The sequence below is a fragment of the Myxine glutinosa genome, chromosome 7 (assembly GCF_964187855.1).
Source record: "Myxine glutinosa chromosome 7, kmMyxGlut1.1, whole genome shotgun sequence".
Taxonomy (NCBI): domain Eukaryota; kingdom Metazoa; phylum Chordata; class Myxini; order Myxiniformes; family Myxinidae; genus Myxine; species Myxine glutinosa.
Genome location: NC_136267.1, coordinates 122,394,230 through 122,408,345, shown reverse-complemented (window position 1 = coordinate 122,408,345; position 14,116 = coordinate 122,394,230). Strand labels below are relative to the sequence as shown.

The window sequence follows — 14,116 nt, the reverse complement described above, 5'->3', positions numbered from 1 at the left end:
CGAAGCCTCTCCTCAGTAGGTATCAACACATCAAGGACAATGGACCATGATAATCAGCATCCCACAATAACCAGCCAATTGGGTGGGGTGTGCAGTTCTTATAAACTCTGCTCCTACTTGTTCCAGTAACCACCTCCTGTTGATGGGTGGAGCATGCTCCCCGAAACGATGAGGCCTGCGTTCCTTCATTTTCTTTTGTGTTGGGGTCATTTTTTTTAAGTATAAAGAATATAATTAGCTCTTTTAAGAGCCAACACATGGTATAAACCTTTCATTATTAGACGGGGGGGGGGGGGGGGGTATTATTAGACGGGTAAGATTTGCACAATCTCTTTTTGCTTTTTACATTGCCACATCACACGAATTCCCTATCTTACAATTAATTGCACCACGTAATTAAATGTTTTTTTCCTGCTGTATCTAGTGAATAGACCGATTGTATTTTTTTTTTTTTTGTATACTGAATCGAGGCTCGTGAAAGAGCTGACATTTACTTCACAAACAAATCAACCAGACAAACAAAATATATAAAAAGAGGGAGCGGAAGACAAGAGAAAGGGAAGCACACAAACACTTGAGAGCACACAACATTTAAGAGCAGGGAGATGTGTGGGAGGGAGAGGGCTTGGGGGGAGGAGGCGTGGGAACGGGGGGGGAGGGGGGGTGGGAGAGGTATAAAACACAAGGACACCAAGGACTTCCAGGACAGAACTTGGTATTTCAAAAAAGTGGAATTGGGGTGAAATTAGCGGGGATAGAAAAGATCAAGGTTTTGGATGGGGGAAGATAAGAGATGGTGGTGAACAGCTGTTTTAAAGACCTGGAGGGTGGAGTGGGATTGAAGAGAGTGAGGGAGTTTGTTCCAGAGGTGGGAGAAAAGAGGCATGAAGGTGAGCAGAGAGTCTTGATTTTGGCAGTTTAACCATAAGAGGGTTGCAGGCAGATCTTGTGCGACCTGTAGGAATATTTGCTGGACAGAGCCCAGAGAGAGCTGGGGGGGCAAGGCCAGAGAGGAGTCAGTAGAAGACGGAAAAACCACCAACCTGCCTGCGGTGAGTGAGTGAGAGGCCTTTGGAGTTAGCTTCATCGTGGGAGATTCCAATGAACTTTCCTCACCCTCTTGTAAATAATAAACCCCCCTTACAAATGCTTTTCCAATCTGCTTGCGATATCTTTTCCTACATTTGGTTTGGCATAGTCCTCACTAGAGTAGCCAGGAAGTTCTTCCCCAATCAATTAGCTCCACATATTAGCCACTACGTACTGGGCAGTTCGCTCGGCTGCACCTGATTAAATAGGATAAGATTGGTACGTAGCGAGAGCACGATCCCCGGTTAGGTTGGCCACATCACCCCCAGGTTAACTGTGTCAGACGGAGGACCCTCGTAGATTTGGTTGTCCGATTGGCATTTGTGGTCGATTCGCAACCTGCCGGAATGTGGAGTTATCTCGACCGGTAGCCTCAGGTCAGGTAGTCGGGAGGAGCCTGAGAAGTCCCCTCGTGGTAAACCCCGAACTCCACGTCCTTAATTTAATACATGTAACAATACAAAGTATGGCAGCAAGTGAGGCTGTGACAATCTTGCAGTGCCTCTGCATTGGTGATCGAGCTACTCAAAAAGACAAACTTTTTCACTTTTATTAGAACAAAAAAAATCAAATAAATTCCAGTAAATGAGCTCACATCACAAACGAGCTGTAGGTTGTCTCACTCGCCGAAACATGTTGAACTGGCATTCCATGCAACTAGCCAACCGATGGCATGCTAATCAATATTGATAATAGGAACCATCTTAAAAGTCAAAGAACAGTCAAAGTGAAAGTTAGTGAAACACACAACACTAACATTTACTAAATCTTCCCTGCACAATCAGGTGATCAAATTTGGACAGACGGCCAACCCAGTTGGACAGACGGCCAACCCATCTTAAAAGTCAAAGAACAGTCAAAGTGAAAGTTAGTGAAACACACAACACTAACATTTACTAAATCTTTCCTGCACAATCAGGTGATCAAATTTGGACAGACGGCCAACCCAGTAGCCAAGACCACGCATCCGCAAATAGGTAGCGAGAAGTTGACGTGCCTCACGGTAGGATGCGGCAGATTTCTGCGGGGTTGCCCAAATAAGGGAGGGGTGAGAGGTGGTGAGAAAAGATACAATGGAAACGCAATGGCAATACTGAGATATAACAACAAACCTTGTTTATTTGTAGAAAAAAAAAATGCATTCGTTAATTTCAGGACATATTAAATAGGAAGATTAAAAAAAAAAAAAAATCAGAAAAGAAACGACATAATTAGATGTCGCGACATGGACTGATATACCTCCACCCACATTAAGTCTTTGCTTCTTCTAACTTTGACCTAAAACATAAAGACCATTTGACGTAAATATCTTATCTGTACATATGTATCATGGTACATGTGCTTAATTTAGTTCAAATCCCATAGCCAATGGTGTCACATTAACAGGAGTTTTAATGCGACCTCTGACCCTTGACCTTTCAGTGACGAATAATATATCATGGATAGACGCACTGACGGAGGTTTATACATACTTGCATAAAGTTTATTTTAAATTCCTACAGCTGTTCTCAAGTATCACATTTTTACCTGACATGATCTCAGACCTTTAGATTTCTGCATCAAAAGATTAATCAATCAATTCATCTTTGCATCATAATATATACTTAAACCAAGTTTGGTTCACAAGTTAGCACAGTAGCATTAATTTTTACCTCACAGGACCTCTGACCTTTTGACTCCATAATCAAACCAGTTTATCTTTATATCATTATACTTGATATACACTTGTCACTTGTACCAAGTTTGACTTAGATCCCCTCAGCCGTTCTCAAGTTATCACAGGAACGAAAACCTATCATGGCCGGTCGGACGGACGGATGGATAAACCGAAAACATAATGCCTCTGGCGACTTCGTCAGCAAAGGCATAAAAATGCAACAATCAATTACACCATTGGTAAACTAAATTTTGGTCCACTCTTGATACACGAGTGCACTCACTTCAAGCTTAACATATATACGAGTGTGAAATAAATGGATCTAGACAAGTGTGAATTTATACCTACATGTTGTTGAGGAAATAAAGTGCATAGCATGTAGATTTGTATGTTGATGTCTAAATCCGCTCCCCCTTGGAGCCCTTTTAAATGTTTTATTGCTCTGTACTCTGCCTTCTATGTTATTTTTGGGGAGAGGAAGGCCGTGGGCACAAGTTTTGGTGTGAAGGTGCAAAAAGATTAGTGGGGCAACTTAGCATAACAATTGTGCATTTTGGGAGGAAAGCACAAAATTTGGCACACTAGTAGACTATCCTATTATGAACAGATTTGGATATTGGGCCATCTCAAATTCAGCCCCTGATGGCTGTGGCAGCCATTTTCCAAAATGACACCTTCAGCTTGTTCCGGCGAATTGCATCATCAATTGGCTTGGTCCTTTCCACCAGGCATTCTCTGGTGAAAGCCTGGAACTGCTCTTGGCCAATCTTCTTCACATTCCTGACAGTCTCAACTGCAGCAGGACCTGCAATTTCCTTTGTGTCAAGGACAACCAGATCCATGCTCTCTTCCTCAAAGGGGTTGCCAAGCTCTTCTATGACGCTGACAAGGGCGCGGACATCCTTGGCGAAAGAGGTCTGCACACTTGGTGTCTGGTCGTGATGACGTGTGTCCTCTCGCCTCCCCCAGTGTTGATGGCCATCTTGGAACTCTTCTATGGCCCTGGCAACTTCTCTCCCGGCAATCATCCAACGCCGCAGGGCACTTGGGTTGTCAGTGAGGCAGACTGCTACACCATCTCCTTTGATGCAGGCGTTATTCTGTTAATGCGCCTGGTCGATTGGGATCGAAGAGAACACCTTCTTCGTCTTCTGTACAGTGAAGTTGCCAGCCCTGAATTCTCTGGCTACATCTGGGTGCTTCATTGGGAGTGCAACCATGTCCCTCAGGTGAACAGGGACCCACCTGGCATAGTGTGTGTGGTCTAAGGCATGGAACCATGGGACCAGTTCCGTCAGGGCATCAAGGTACATCGTGAATGAAGCCTGCCGCAGAGAACGCACGTAGACCAGTACCAACATCTCTAGTTCCAGCACAGTTGCCCAGTACTGAAAGTTGGGAATGTCTTCTCCTCTCTGGTGACACCAGTCTTCAAACTCAGGCAGGTCTTTTGCATCATCAGCATATGTCATACACGGTGTTGCAGGATGTGCAGTGCCGCTGCAGTGATTTGATGAGCTCTTCTTGTGCGGGTGACGTGGGCAGCTCGCAGGAAGGAGTCGGCCGTCCCTGGCGTTGCAATCTCAGCTTGCAAATCTGCAAAATCTGCAAATCTTGCAAAAATCAAATCTCTGACTCTGAGATGGCCCAATATCCAGATCTTTTCATAATATGATAGTCTACTAGTGTGCCAAATTTGGTGCTTTCCTCACAAAATGCACAATTGCTGCCGGACTAGATGTGCTTCGGACATGTTCACAGAACTTTAGCGAAGTTTAAGGCATGTGTGTGCCTTCATTGACGACTGAATCTCCAATCAGAGCGGGTGCGGATGAGGCGAGGCCATGTCTTGGAACGGGGTCTATTAAGGTAATGCACACGTTCTGAGGAGCACATCCAGTGGAGCAGCGATTTTGTGCTTCGTGGTCCCTTGACCCTGTGCCTTTCTGTGGACCAAGCATCGCCGGTCCAGCTGAGGCTGTTCCAGCTAGCTGTCAGATAGCTAGCTGGGTTGGAGAGGTGCAGAGCCCGACCTGCTGCCATGGAGAAGCTGCGGATTCCCACCTGTTCAGCCACGCATCGGTCATGAGGCCCACGTTTGGTTTGCAGGGTGTATTCCTGTCTTTTCTCCCTGGTCTTTCCCTTGTGGTATGCTAGGGGTCCAATAACATGAGGTAATTAAGAATCTTCTGGACGTATCATACCCAGGGCGAGTATTTTGGTTGTATATAGTACTGTAGAATAGACAAGTGGCTGCCCGCGAACCACCTTAGTTATTTAACCATCCATTAAAGGACAGATTTGGTTTGGGGCGATTAGTGGCTAAAGTCATCACCATATTTACCTCTGCCACTGGAGGTGGATCGAGGTTACGTTTTCACCCCTGTCTGTTTGTTTGTTTGTCTGTTTGTGAACAAGATATCTCAAAAAGTTGTGGACAGATTCAAATGAAATTTGGCAGAGATGTAGCGTATGTGACAAGGACAAAATGATTATATTTTGGTGAAGATCCGGATCCGGCTACAATAATTTTTAAAGTGATTCTGCACCATTTAGTCAGGTTCACTGTGTTTTTTCGTTCAAAATCATGGTAGATAAGCAAACCTATACATTTTTGGAAACGTTATTACATGGAAAATCTGAAAATCAATGTTTACATTTGCCAATTCCGACCAATTCGATTCGACCAATTCGACCAATCGACCAATTCCATTCGACCAATTCGACCATTCGACCAATCGCTTCGATCGACCATTCGACCATTCGACCAATTCGATCGATTCGATTCGATTCGATCCATCGAATTCGATTCGATCGACCATTCGACCAATTCGATTTGCCAATCAATTTGACCGACCTTTGCTTGTGTGGAACGGACTGTGAAAACGATGCGGACTATATTGTCGGATACGACACACAGGACAGTGATGACGAACTCTAAATGGCATATTCTGTAATCGTGTATGTTTGATGCCATTGACTGCCTGTGTATATTTTGTCATTGACTGCCTGTGTAGATGTGAAGTTATACTGACTGCATGTGTATATATGATTTTGCTGACTGCCTGTGTATGTTTGGTGATATGAATTATTGACACATTTTGATGTTATTAACTGCCTGTACAAAATGATAACATGTATTTGATTATGCAACTTATCGCGAATATAAAGACAGTATTTTGCAATTCAAAACCTTTGATTCGTGTCTTACCATTCCCCATAGCACTAATTTGATACTTTCATTGGATTCCTTGTCCCTGAAAATATAGGTTTAGTATATTTTAAAAGGTTTTTAGGGTAATTAGAGGCAGAAATAGAACAAAATATGTATTTTACAGTGGCCATTTTGAAAATCCAAAATGGCCGCCATACAGGTATCTCTCCAAATGTAAACATTGATTTTTAGTTTCCTTATGCTATAACCTTTCCAAAAATGCATAGGTTTGCTAATCTACCATGATTTTGAACGAAACATAATTTATTGACATAGTGAACCTGACTAATTGGGAGATAGGGCCGAAAACGATACATAGCAGGATATCTCAAAAAGTTGTTAATGGATTTGGACGAAACTTGGTGGAGAGGTTGGGTGTGTGTCAAGGACAAATCGATTCGATTTTGGTGAAGATCTGAATATGGATTTGGATACGAGAATTATTTAATTTTTTCAGTGATTCTTCACCATTGAGAGATCGGATGAAAAGCGATTATATAACATGGTTTGTAAAAAAGTTACGGATGAGTTATGACAAAACTTGGTGGACGAGTTGGTTATGTGACGAGAACAATCCGATTAGATTTTGGTTCAGGTCCGAATCCAGATCCGGCCTATCAGTGGAACCAAAACATAAACTCTTCATTCCCACCTGGTGGGGGTATGCGCTCCACCGAGAGCCGTTCTAGTTACCTCAGCCACCAAATGTGGATGGAGGTTATGTTTTCACCCCTGTCTGTTTGTCCATTTGTTTGTTTGCGAACAAAATATCTCAAAAAGTTGTGGACGGATTCGGACGAAATTTGGCAGAGATGCAGCGTAGGTCACAAGGACGAAATTATTCGACTTTGGTGAAGATCCAGATCCAGATACGAGAATTTTAAAAGTGATTCTTCACCATTGGGAGATAGGGCCAAAAACGATACATACAGTCACGTGAAAAAGTAAGTGCACCCCACGTAAAGTTTTGACTTTTTCAACATATTTCAACATACAGCTATTTGATCTTCATTTCAACGATATTGATAGATAAAGGTGATATAATATAACAAATATCATGAAACATTTACATTTTGTAGTCCATTGTATAATTTAAATAAACATAAATGCAAATTTTGCATGTCGAAAAAGTAAGTACACCCCTACATTTATCACGACTTCAAATACCTAAAATTAGAATCAGGTGCACCAGCTCAGTTGCAAATGCTGAGAACATCATCAGAGAGGATCTTGGAGGAATCTGTCTTATTTAAACCTCAGACATTTAGTTTGGTTTGCTCTTTGTTGTTGAAGTGTGCGGCGTCACCATGCCTAGATCAAAAGAGCTCTCTGAGGCCTTCAGAAAGAAGGTTATAGATGCCTACGAGTCTGGGAAGGGATTTAAAAAGATCTCCAAACAATTTTAAATCAATCATTCGACTGTCCGGAAGATCATCTACAAGTGGAGAAGATTCCAAACAACTGCCAACTTGTTCAGGCCAGGCCACCCCAGCAAGTTCAGCCCGAGAGCAGACCACAAGATGCTGAAAGAAGTCTCAAAGAACCCCAGAATGTTATCACGGGACCTACAAGTAGCTCTTGCCAGTGTTGATGTCAAAGTGCACGAGTCTACCATTAGTAAGGGAAACATATGAAAATCTGTTAACTAAATTGTTACCAAAAAATTTCTTCACCAATATGTTTGTAAAGGTGTGTAATAACATGTGTTAAAATGTTGAAGGTCAACTCCCGTGGGAAACCCAGAAAAAAAGCTGTTGAATTCGGGTACCGAAAAATTATTTTCGAGAATTTTTATTTTTTTAAATCGGCCCTTAAGTAACTTATGAGGGGTCAAATAAGGGTTTTTCATGATTCTGAGTTGATTGTTAACATTTATATTTCACCACAGACACTCCTTTGTGGAAAAATAATTTCTAAATATATCTCATTTTCTACTTTGCAGGACATGGAGTCTAGCAATATGGATGAAGACGTTACTCCACCTGTGCTCAATTGCTTCATCTGTGCACGCTCGGATACACCAGCTGAAAGGCTCATACAGGCAACTCCAAAGGGATACTCAACTTTATTGAAACAAGCAGAAACTGTCGAAAATGTTACTGTTGTGGAACGTATGAAGGAGGCTCAAAAGGAAGGAAAACTGAGGTACCACCAGAAGTGTAAAAATGATCTGTACAACAAAGTTGTTGCAACCACCAAGAAGTCAGCTCAAGCATCAAAGGCAGAGAAAGAGTCATCAAAGTTGAAGAGAAGACGCACGACTTGTGAGTTCAGTTCATCAACTGGCTGCAGTTCTAGAAGATCAGTCAGTTGACCTCCTGTATAAGGATGTATGCATTCTTTGCAACCAACCAGCCCAGCTCTACAAAAATAATCCAGCACAAGCTAGAAAGAAATACAGAGTGCCAGATAATTTGACTGCAGATACACTGAAGGCAAGCTTGCTGAAGACAGCACGGAGTCGCGGGGATGACTGGGGCACTGAAGTCACTGGACGCCTGGAAGGGATCAACGACTTGGTAGCAGAAGAAACACTGTACCATTTGCGATGCAAACTTATGTTTGCGAGAGGTGACAGTTTGTCCAAGACTGATGAGGAAGGAAAAAGGAAGAGAGGACAGAGGAATATTGATGAGGAGCGAGAGGCAGTTTTTATTGAATTCTGCGAATGGTTAGACTCAGAATTAGAGCATGGGGTAATGAACATGGACCAAGTCCATGAAAAGCTGCAGGAGTTTGATCAGTCACCAGAGAAGAGCCTTTCTTATTCAAAGCATTGGCTAAAGATAAAACTTCTAGAGAAATACGAAGACACCTTGTATTTCACAACACAAGAAGGAAGGGCAGATGTACTCTGTCTCAAAGATGGCACCGACAATATTCTGCGAGCGCATCATGCTAATCTTGACCATGGAGATGAGAAGACTCAGATCATAAAGACGGCACTCAAGTTCATATCCAATGATATTGCCTTGATTGATTTAGGTCCAAAGTCATACCCCACCACACACAGTATGACTGACATCGATAGTCAGCTGACACTTGTTCCTGCAAGCCTTCAGATGTTCTTGAGACCGATTGTCAAGACAGACGAAAGAGTTGCTGTTTGGGGGCAGAAATTTATTAAGGCCTGTCGACCTCGGTCTGGAGTATTGCCACACCAAAATGGGGCTTGCCATACAACTTGAACATAGATTTGGGTAAAAATGGATGCTCAACAAGTTCTACCGGCTGGGATACACTGAGTCTTACACGGAGACACAAAACTACAAATACTGCTTCCTTAATAGTAGGAGTGGAGATGATGTTCCAGATACTTCTAGCACTCTTGACACCATTGTGGAGGAAACCGATGAACAGATCAATGATGAGGTTGCGGTTGATGTTGCGCTTGAGGATCAATCAGTGATGACAGCCAAAGTGCCAGCCAGTGAAAGTGAATTGTCAAGTAATGATCAGGTGGTCTTTATGGAGGTTGGGGAAACAAACAATGCAGTCACTCAGTTTGTTGGAGACAATATAGATGTAAACATTGTCTCTATTCACGGAAACACTCCCTTTCACTCAATGGGTTGGATCGAAGTCACCTCTCCGGCACCACCTTTGCCAGATCCACAGACAACAGCAGCTTTCCCCCGGGTGAAGTTGAAGGCACTCGACAAAGCTAAGATCCTGAGAGGAACTGAAGTAAAGATGATTCCATTTACGAACAGGAAACAGATAGGAACGAACGCGATCATGTTTCTCCCCCTCGCTGAGCTTTCCTCCTCCCTGGCTCATGATCAGCCACTCCTCACTCCAGGTGACACACTCGGGGCAGCAGGGTGGGTGATCAAAGCCAACGATCCTGAGTTCCCACACTGCAACTGGAATGGCTGGATGAAGAGAATCCATGCTAATGATGCAAAGCAGAGCACACAGATCGAGTTCCTCCCAGTTATTGAAGGAGACCCTAATGACCTCAACACCATCTTCACCACTCTGAAAGAGTGCATACGGCACGCTGGGGTCGCTATAGTGACCTTTGATCTTCCGATTTGGCTGAAGGCTGTGAATATTGGGTGAAATTCGGTACAACATGTTCTCAAGGAAGGCAGCGGCAGGAGTGATCAAACCAGAGACTCTACCTCCAACAGAGGGTGCAGCTGCACAACATTCACTCCGTGCCTACCTGCAGACCCGGGACTGGATCCTTCTACAGAGCATGTCTCTGAACCCCAGTGACTATGGATGGACAATAGGTGTGCATGGGTATGAGCCAGTTCCAACACTGGACCCCACGGCTCCTGAGGAGCTATTGCAGTTCACGAGCTGTAATTCTCATGGAGATTGCAGCATCCGGCGATGCAGCTGCAAGAAGAATGGGGTCACGTGCATCTCGGCCTGTGGAGTCTGTAATGGCATTACATGCAGAAACTGCAGTCATGATGTTGTTGAGTCTGAAGAAGACATAGACAATGACTGTTGAAACTTCTGACATTGTGAATGAGAAATAACTCTTGAGTATTATATATGTATGTGAAATAAAAGCTACTTTGTGTGTAAATGTAAAAGTGAAAATATAAATGTTAACAATCAACTCAGAATCATGAAAAACCCTTATTTGACCCCTCATAAGTTACTCAAGGGCCGATAAAAAAAAAAAAATTCTCGAAAACAATTTTTCGGTACCCGAATTCAACAGCTTTTTTTCTGGGTTTCCCACGGGAGTTGAACTTCAACATTTTAACACATGTTATTACACACCTTTAGAAACATATTGTTGAGGAAATTTTTTGGTAACAATTTAGTTAACAGATTTGTGAAATATCTCATAAAATGCCCTTACTACATTAGAAAGAAGCTGCACAAATTTGATCGACATGGGAGGTGTGCCAGGAGGAAACCTTTGCTGTCCAGAAAGAACATCAGGGCAAGACTAAAGTTTGCCAATGAACACCGAGGCAAAGACCAGCACTTCTGGAACAATGTGCTCTGGACAGATGAGTCAAAGGTAGAGCTATTTGGCCACAGTACCAGAACACATGTTTGGCAAAAACCAAAGACAGCATTTGACCACAAGAACGTGATACCAACTGTAAAGCATGGTGGTGGAAATATTATGGTTTGGGGCAGCTTTGCTGCATCAGGGCCTGGGCAGCTCACAATCATAGAATCCACTATTAATTTATTAATTGTACCAGAGGGTGCTTCAGGATAATGTGAGGCCATCTGTCGGAAAGTTGAAGCTCAACCGAAGGTGGACCTTGCAACATGACAATGACCCTAAACATATCAGTAAATCCACCAAGGAATGGCTGAAAAGAAAGAAATGGAGGGTTCTGGAATGGCCAAGTCAAAGCCCGGATCTAAATCCCATCGAGATCTTGTGGGGGGATTTGAAACGAGCTGTGCATTCAAGAAACCCCTCAAACATCGCACAGCTGAAATAATTCTGCATGGAGGAGTGGGCAAAAATTTCTCCCAGTCGATGTCAGAGACTGGTAGACAGTTATAAGAAACGCCTACTTGAGGTTGTTTCTGCCAAAGGGGGCAATACCACCTATTAGAGCCAAGGGTGTACTTACTTTTTCCACATGCGAAATTTGCATTTATGTTTATTTAAATTATACAATGGACTACAAAATGTAAATGTTTCATGATATTTGTTATATTATATCACCTTTATCTATCAATATTGTTAAAATGAAGATCAAATAGCTGTATGTTGAAATATGTTGAAAAAGTCAAAACTTTACATGGGGTGTACTTACTTTTTCACGTGACTGTAGCAGGATATCTCAAAACATTGTGGACGGATTTGGACGAAACTTGGTGGACCAGTTTGGTGTCTGACAAGGACGATTCGATTTTGGTGAAGATCTGAATATGGATACGGATACAAGAATTATTTAAATTTTTAAGTGATTCTTCACCATTGGGAAATAGTGCCAAAAATATACATAGCAGGAAATCACAAAAAGTTGTGGAGGGATTTGGACGAAACTTGCAGGACAGGTTGTGTGTGTGTGTGACAAGGAAGAATCGATTCCATTTTGGTGAAGCTCCGGATCCAGATAGTATAATTTTTAACGTGATTCTTCACCATTGAGTGATATGGCCAACCAGGTGGAGGTATGCTCTCTACTGAGTACCATTCTAGTTCTATCTGTTTTCAGTTGACAGTGCAGCAATCAATCACCATGACTAGAAAGATATGGCCCCAGCTTGGTCTATTGCGGGACCCCGCACATATGCTGCTGTGGGGACAACAACATGCCACAATAGAGGTGTTTGCGTGCGGTTTGAAAGGAAGCTACTAATTACAGGGATAATCACTGGATTGACATCAAACTGAATCAACTTTTGAATAGCCTTGACGTCAGGAAGTACCATTTCCATGACGAAGTGGGGGTCATTGGGTAGATATTAGAACGGTGTGCCATCCTGATGAGTGAAAATAATCATGAAATCCGAATAGGCGGCTCTGTTTTGATGTTTAACCAATGACCACCAATTTTATGGAGTGGCCAGGCTGAAGCCTCCGGATTGGAGGTGACATTATGGCCTGAGCTGTGCAGACGCTACTGAGATATGTATATATATATATATATATATATATATATATATATATATATATATATATATATATATATATATATATATATCAGTTTGTGTGTGTGTGTAATGTTACCGATAGACTCCTAAACGGAGAGGCTCACGTGCTTGATATTTGGCATAGACATGGCCATTGAGCCTGGGAAGAACATGGCCGACCTAAAAAAAATTATTTCATAATAATTTTTTACCATATTTTTACCTCAGCGCATTTCAGCGAGGAATATTATGCAGGGAATCTGAGGCGGTGGCAGGGCAGCGCGCTGATTCGCTCAGAGCGATCACGTGATGTTCCTTGCCACCATAAACTCGCAGTTACGCGTTCGCACGTAATTCAGAGCGAAAAGCGATTGCCTTTTTTCACATTTCAGCGAGGAACATTGCCATTCACACCACATAGGTTTTTTTTTCTTCCATCTTTAGATCCATATTTTTTTTCAGCGAGGAATATTATACACGGAATCTGAGGCGGTGGCAGAGCAGAGCACTGATTCGCTGAGCGATCACGTGATGTTCCTTGCCGCAATAAACTCACAGCAAGTAGCATAGATTTTAGCATGATTAGCATGATTTAGCGTAGATAGTAGCATGTTTCACATAGATTTTTTTTCAGCGAGGAATATTATACACGGAATCTGAGGCGGTGGCAGAGCAGCGCGCTGATTCGCTCAGAGCGATCACGTGATGTTCCATTCCCGCCGCCAGACCATTGAACATAAAACACAGTTTGTGTGTGTGTGTAATGTTACCGATAGACTCCTAAACGGAGAGGCTCACGTACTTGATATTTGGCACAGACATGGCCATTGAGCCTGGGAAGGACATGGCCTACCTAAAAATATTTGCCGAGATCCATATTCTTTATTCATATTTACCTCAGCGCATTTCAGCGAGGAATATTATACACAGAATCTGACCTGGTGGTAGAGCAGCGCGCTGATTCGCTCAGAGCGATCACGTGATGTTCCATCCCCGCCGCCAGACCATTGAACATAAAACACAGTTTGTGTGTGTGTAATGTTGTAATGTGTGTAATGTACGGGTCTCCCTTCCCCCGCCCGGCAACGCCGGTACTGGAGGGCGTCACAGGATCGGTGAGTCTCCAAAATCCGCTTCGTGCTGTTGCGAAGATGCAGGACGATGTCGCGATTGTTGTGCTGCTCTCCGACCATGAGAACTGCAACGTCATTGTTGACTGGCCCTCCCCTTCCCTCCCCCTTCCCCTCCGTCCTCCCTTCCTGCTCCACCCTACCCCCTCCCCCCTCCCCTTCTCCCCTCACCCTCCCTTTTCCCCCTCCCCCCCCCCCCCCGTTCCCATACCCTCCCCTCCCCGGCCATGCCGGGTACTTCTGCTAGTGTATATATATAGTGATGTGGATATATATATATAAACTGTTTGTCTGGTTGATTTGTTTGTAAAATAAATGTTAGCTCTTTCACGAACCTCGATTCAGTATACAAAAAAAAAAGGAAAAAAAAAAAAAAAAAAAAAAAAAAAGCATGTGGTATCTATATATATATAAAACACAGTTTGTGTGTGCGTGTGTGTAATGTTACCG

At 43.0% G+C, this 14,116-nt stretch overlaps 1 protein-coding gene across 3 annotated transcripts in view; it reads right to left on the bottom strand.

Annotated features, from left to right (window-relative positions):
- The window catches only part of LOC137431483 (adenosine deaminase domain-containing protein 1-like), a 152,327-nt gene that overhangs the window by 62,337 nt on the left and 75,874 nt on the right, over positions 1-14,116 (bottom strand). The window contains exon 10 of one of the 3 annotated variants that reach the window (XM_078782238.1): positions 1,626-2,110. The exons of the other annotated variants lie outside the window; for them this stretch is intronic. Within the exon in view, the coding sequence (XP_078638364.1) occupies positions 1,976-2,110 (135 nt within the window). The 3' untranslated portion in view covers positions 1,626-1,975. Of the gene's footprint in view, positions 1-1,625; positions 2,111-14,116 lie in introns of those variants that run through there. 3 annotated transcript variants of the gene reach the window in all.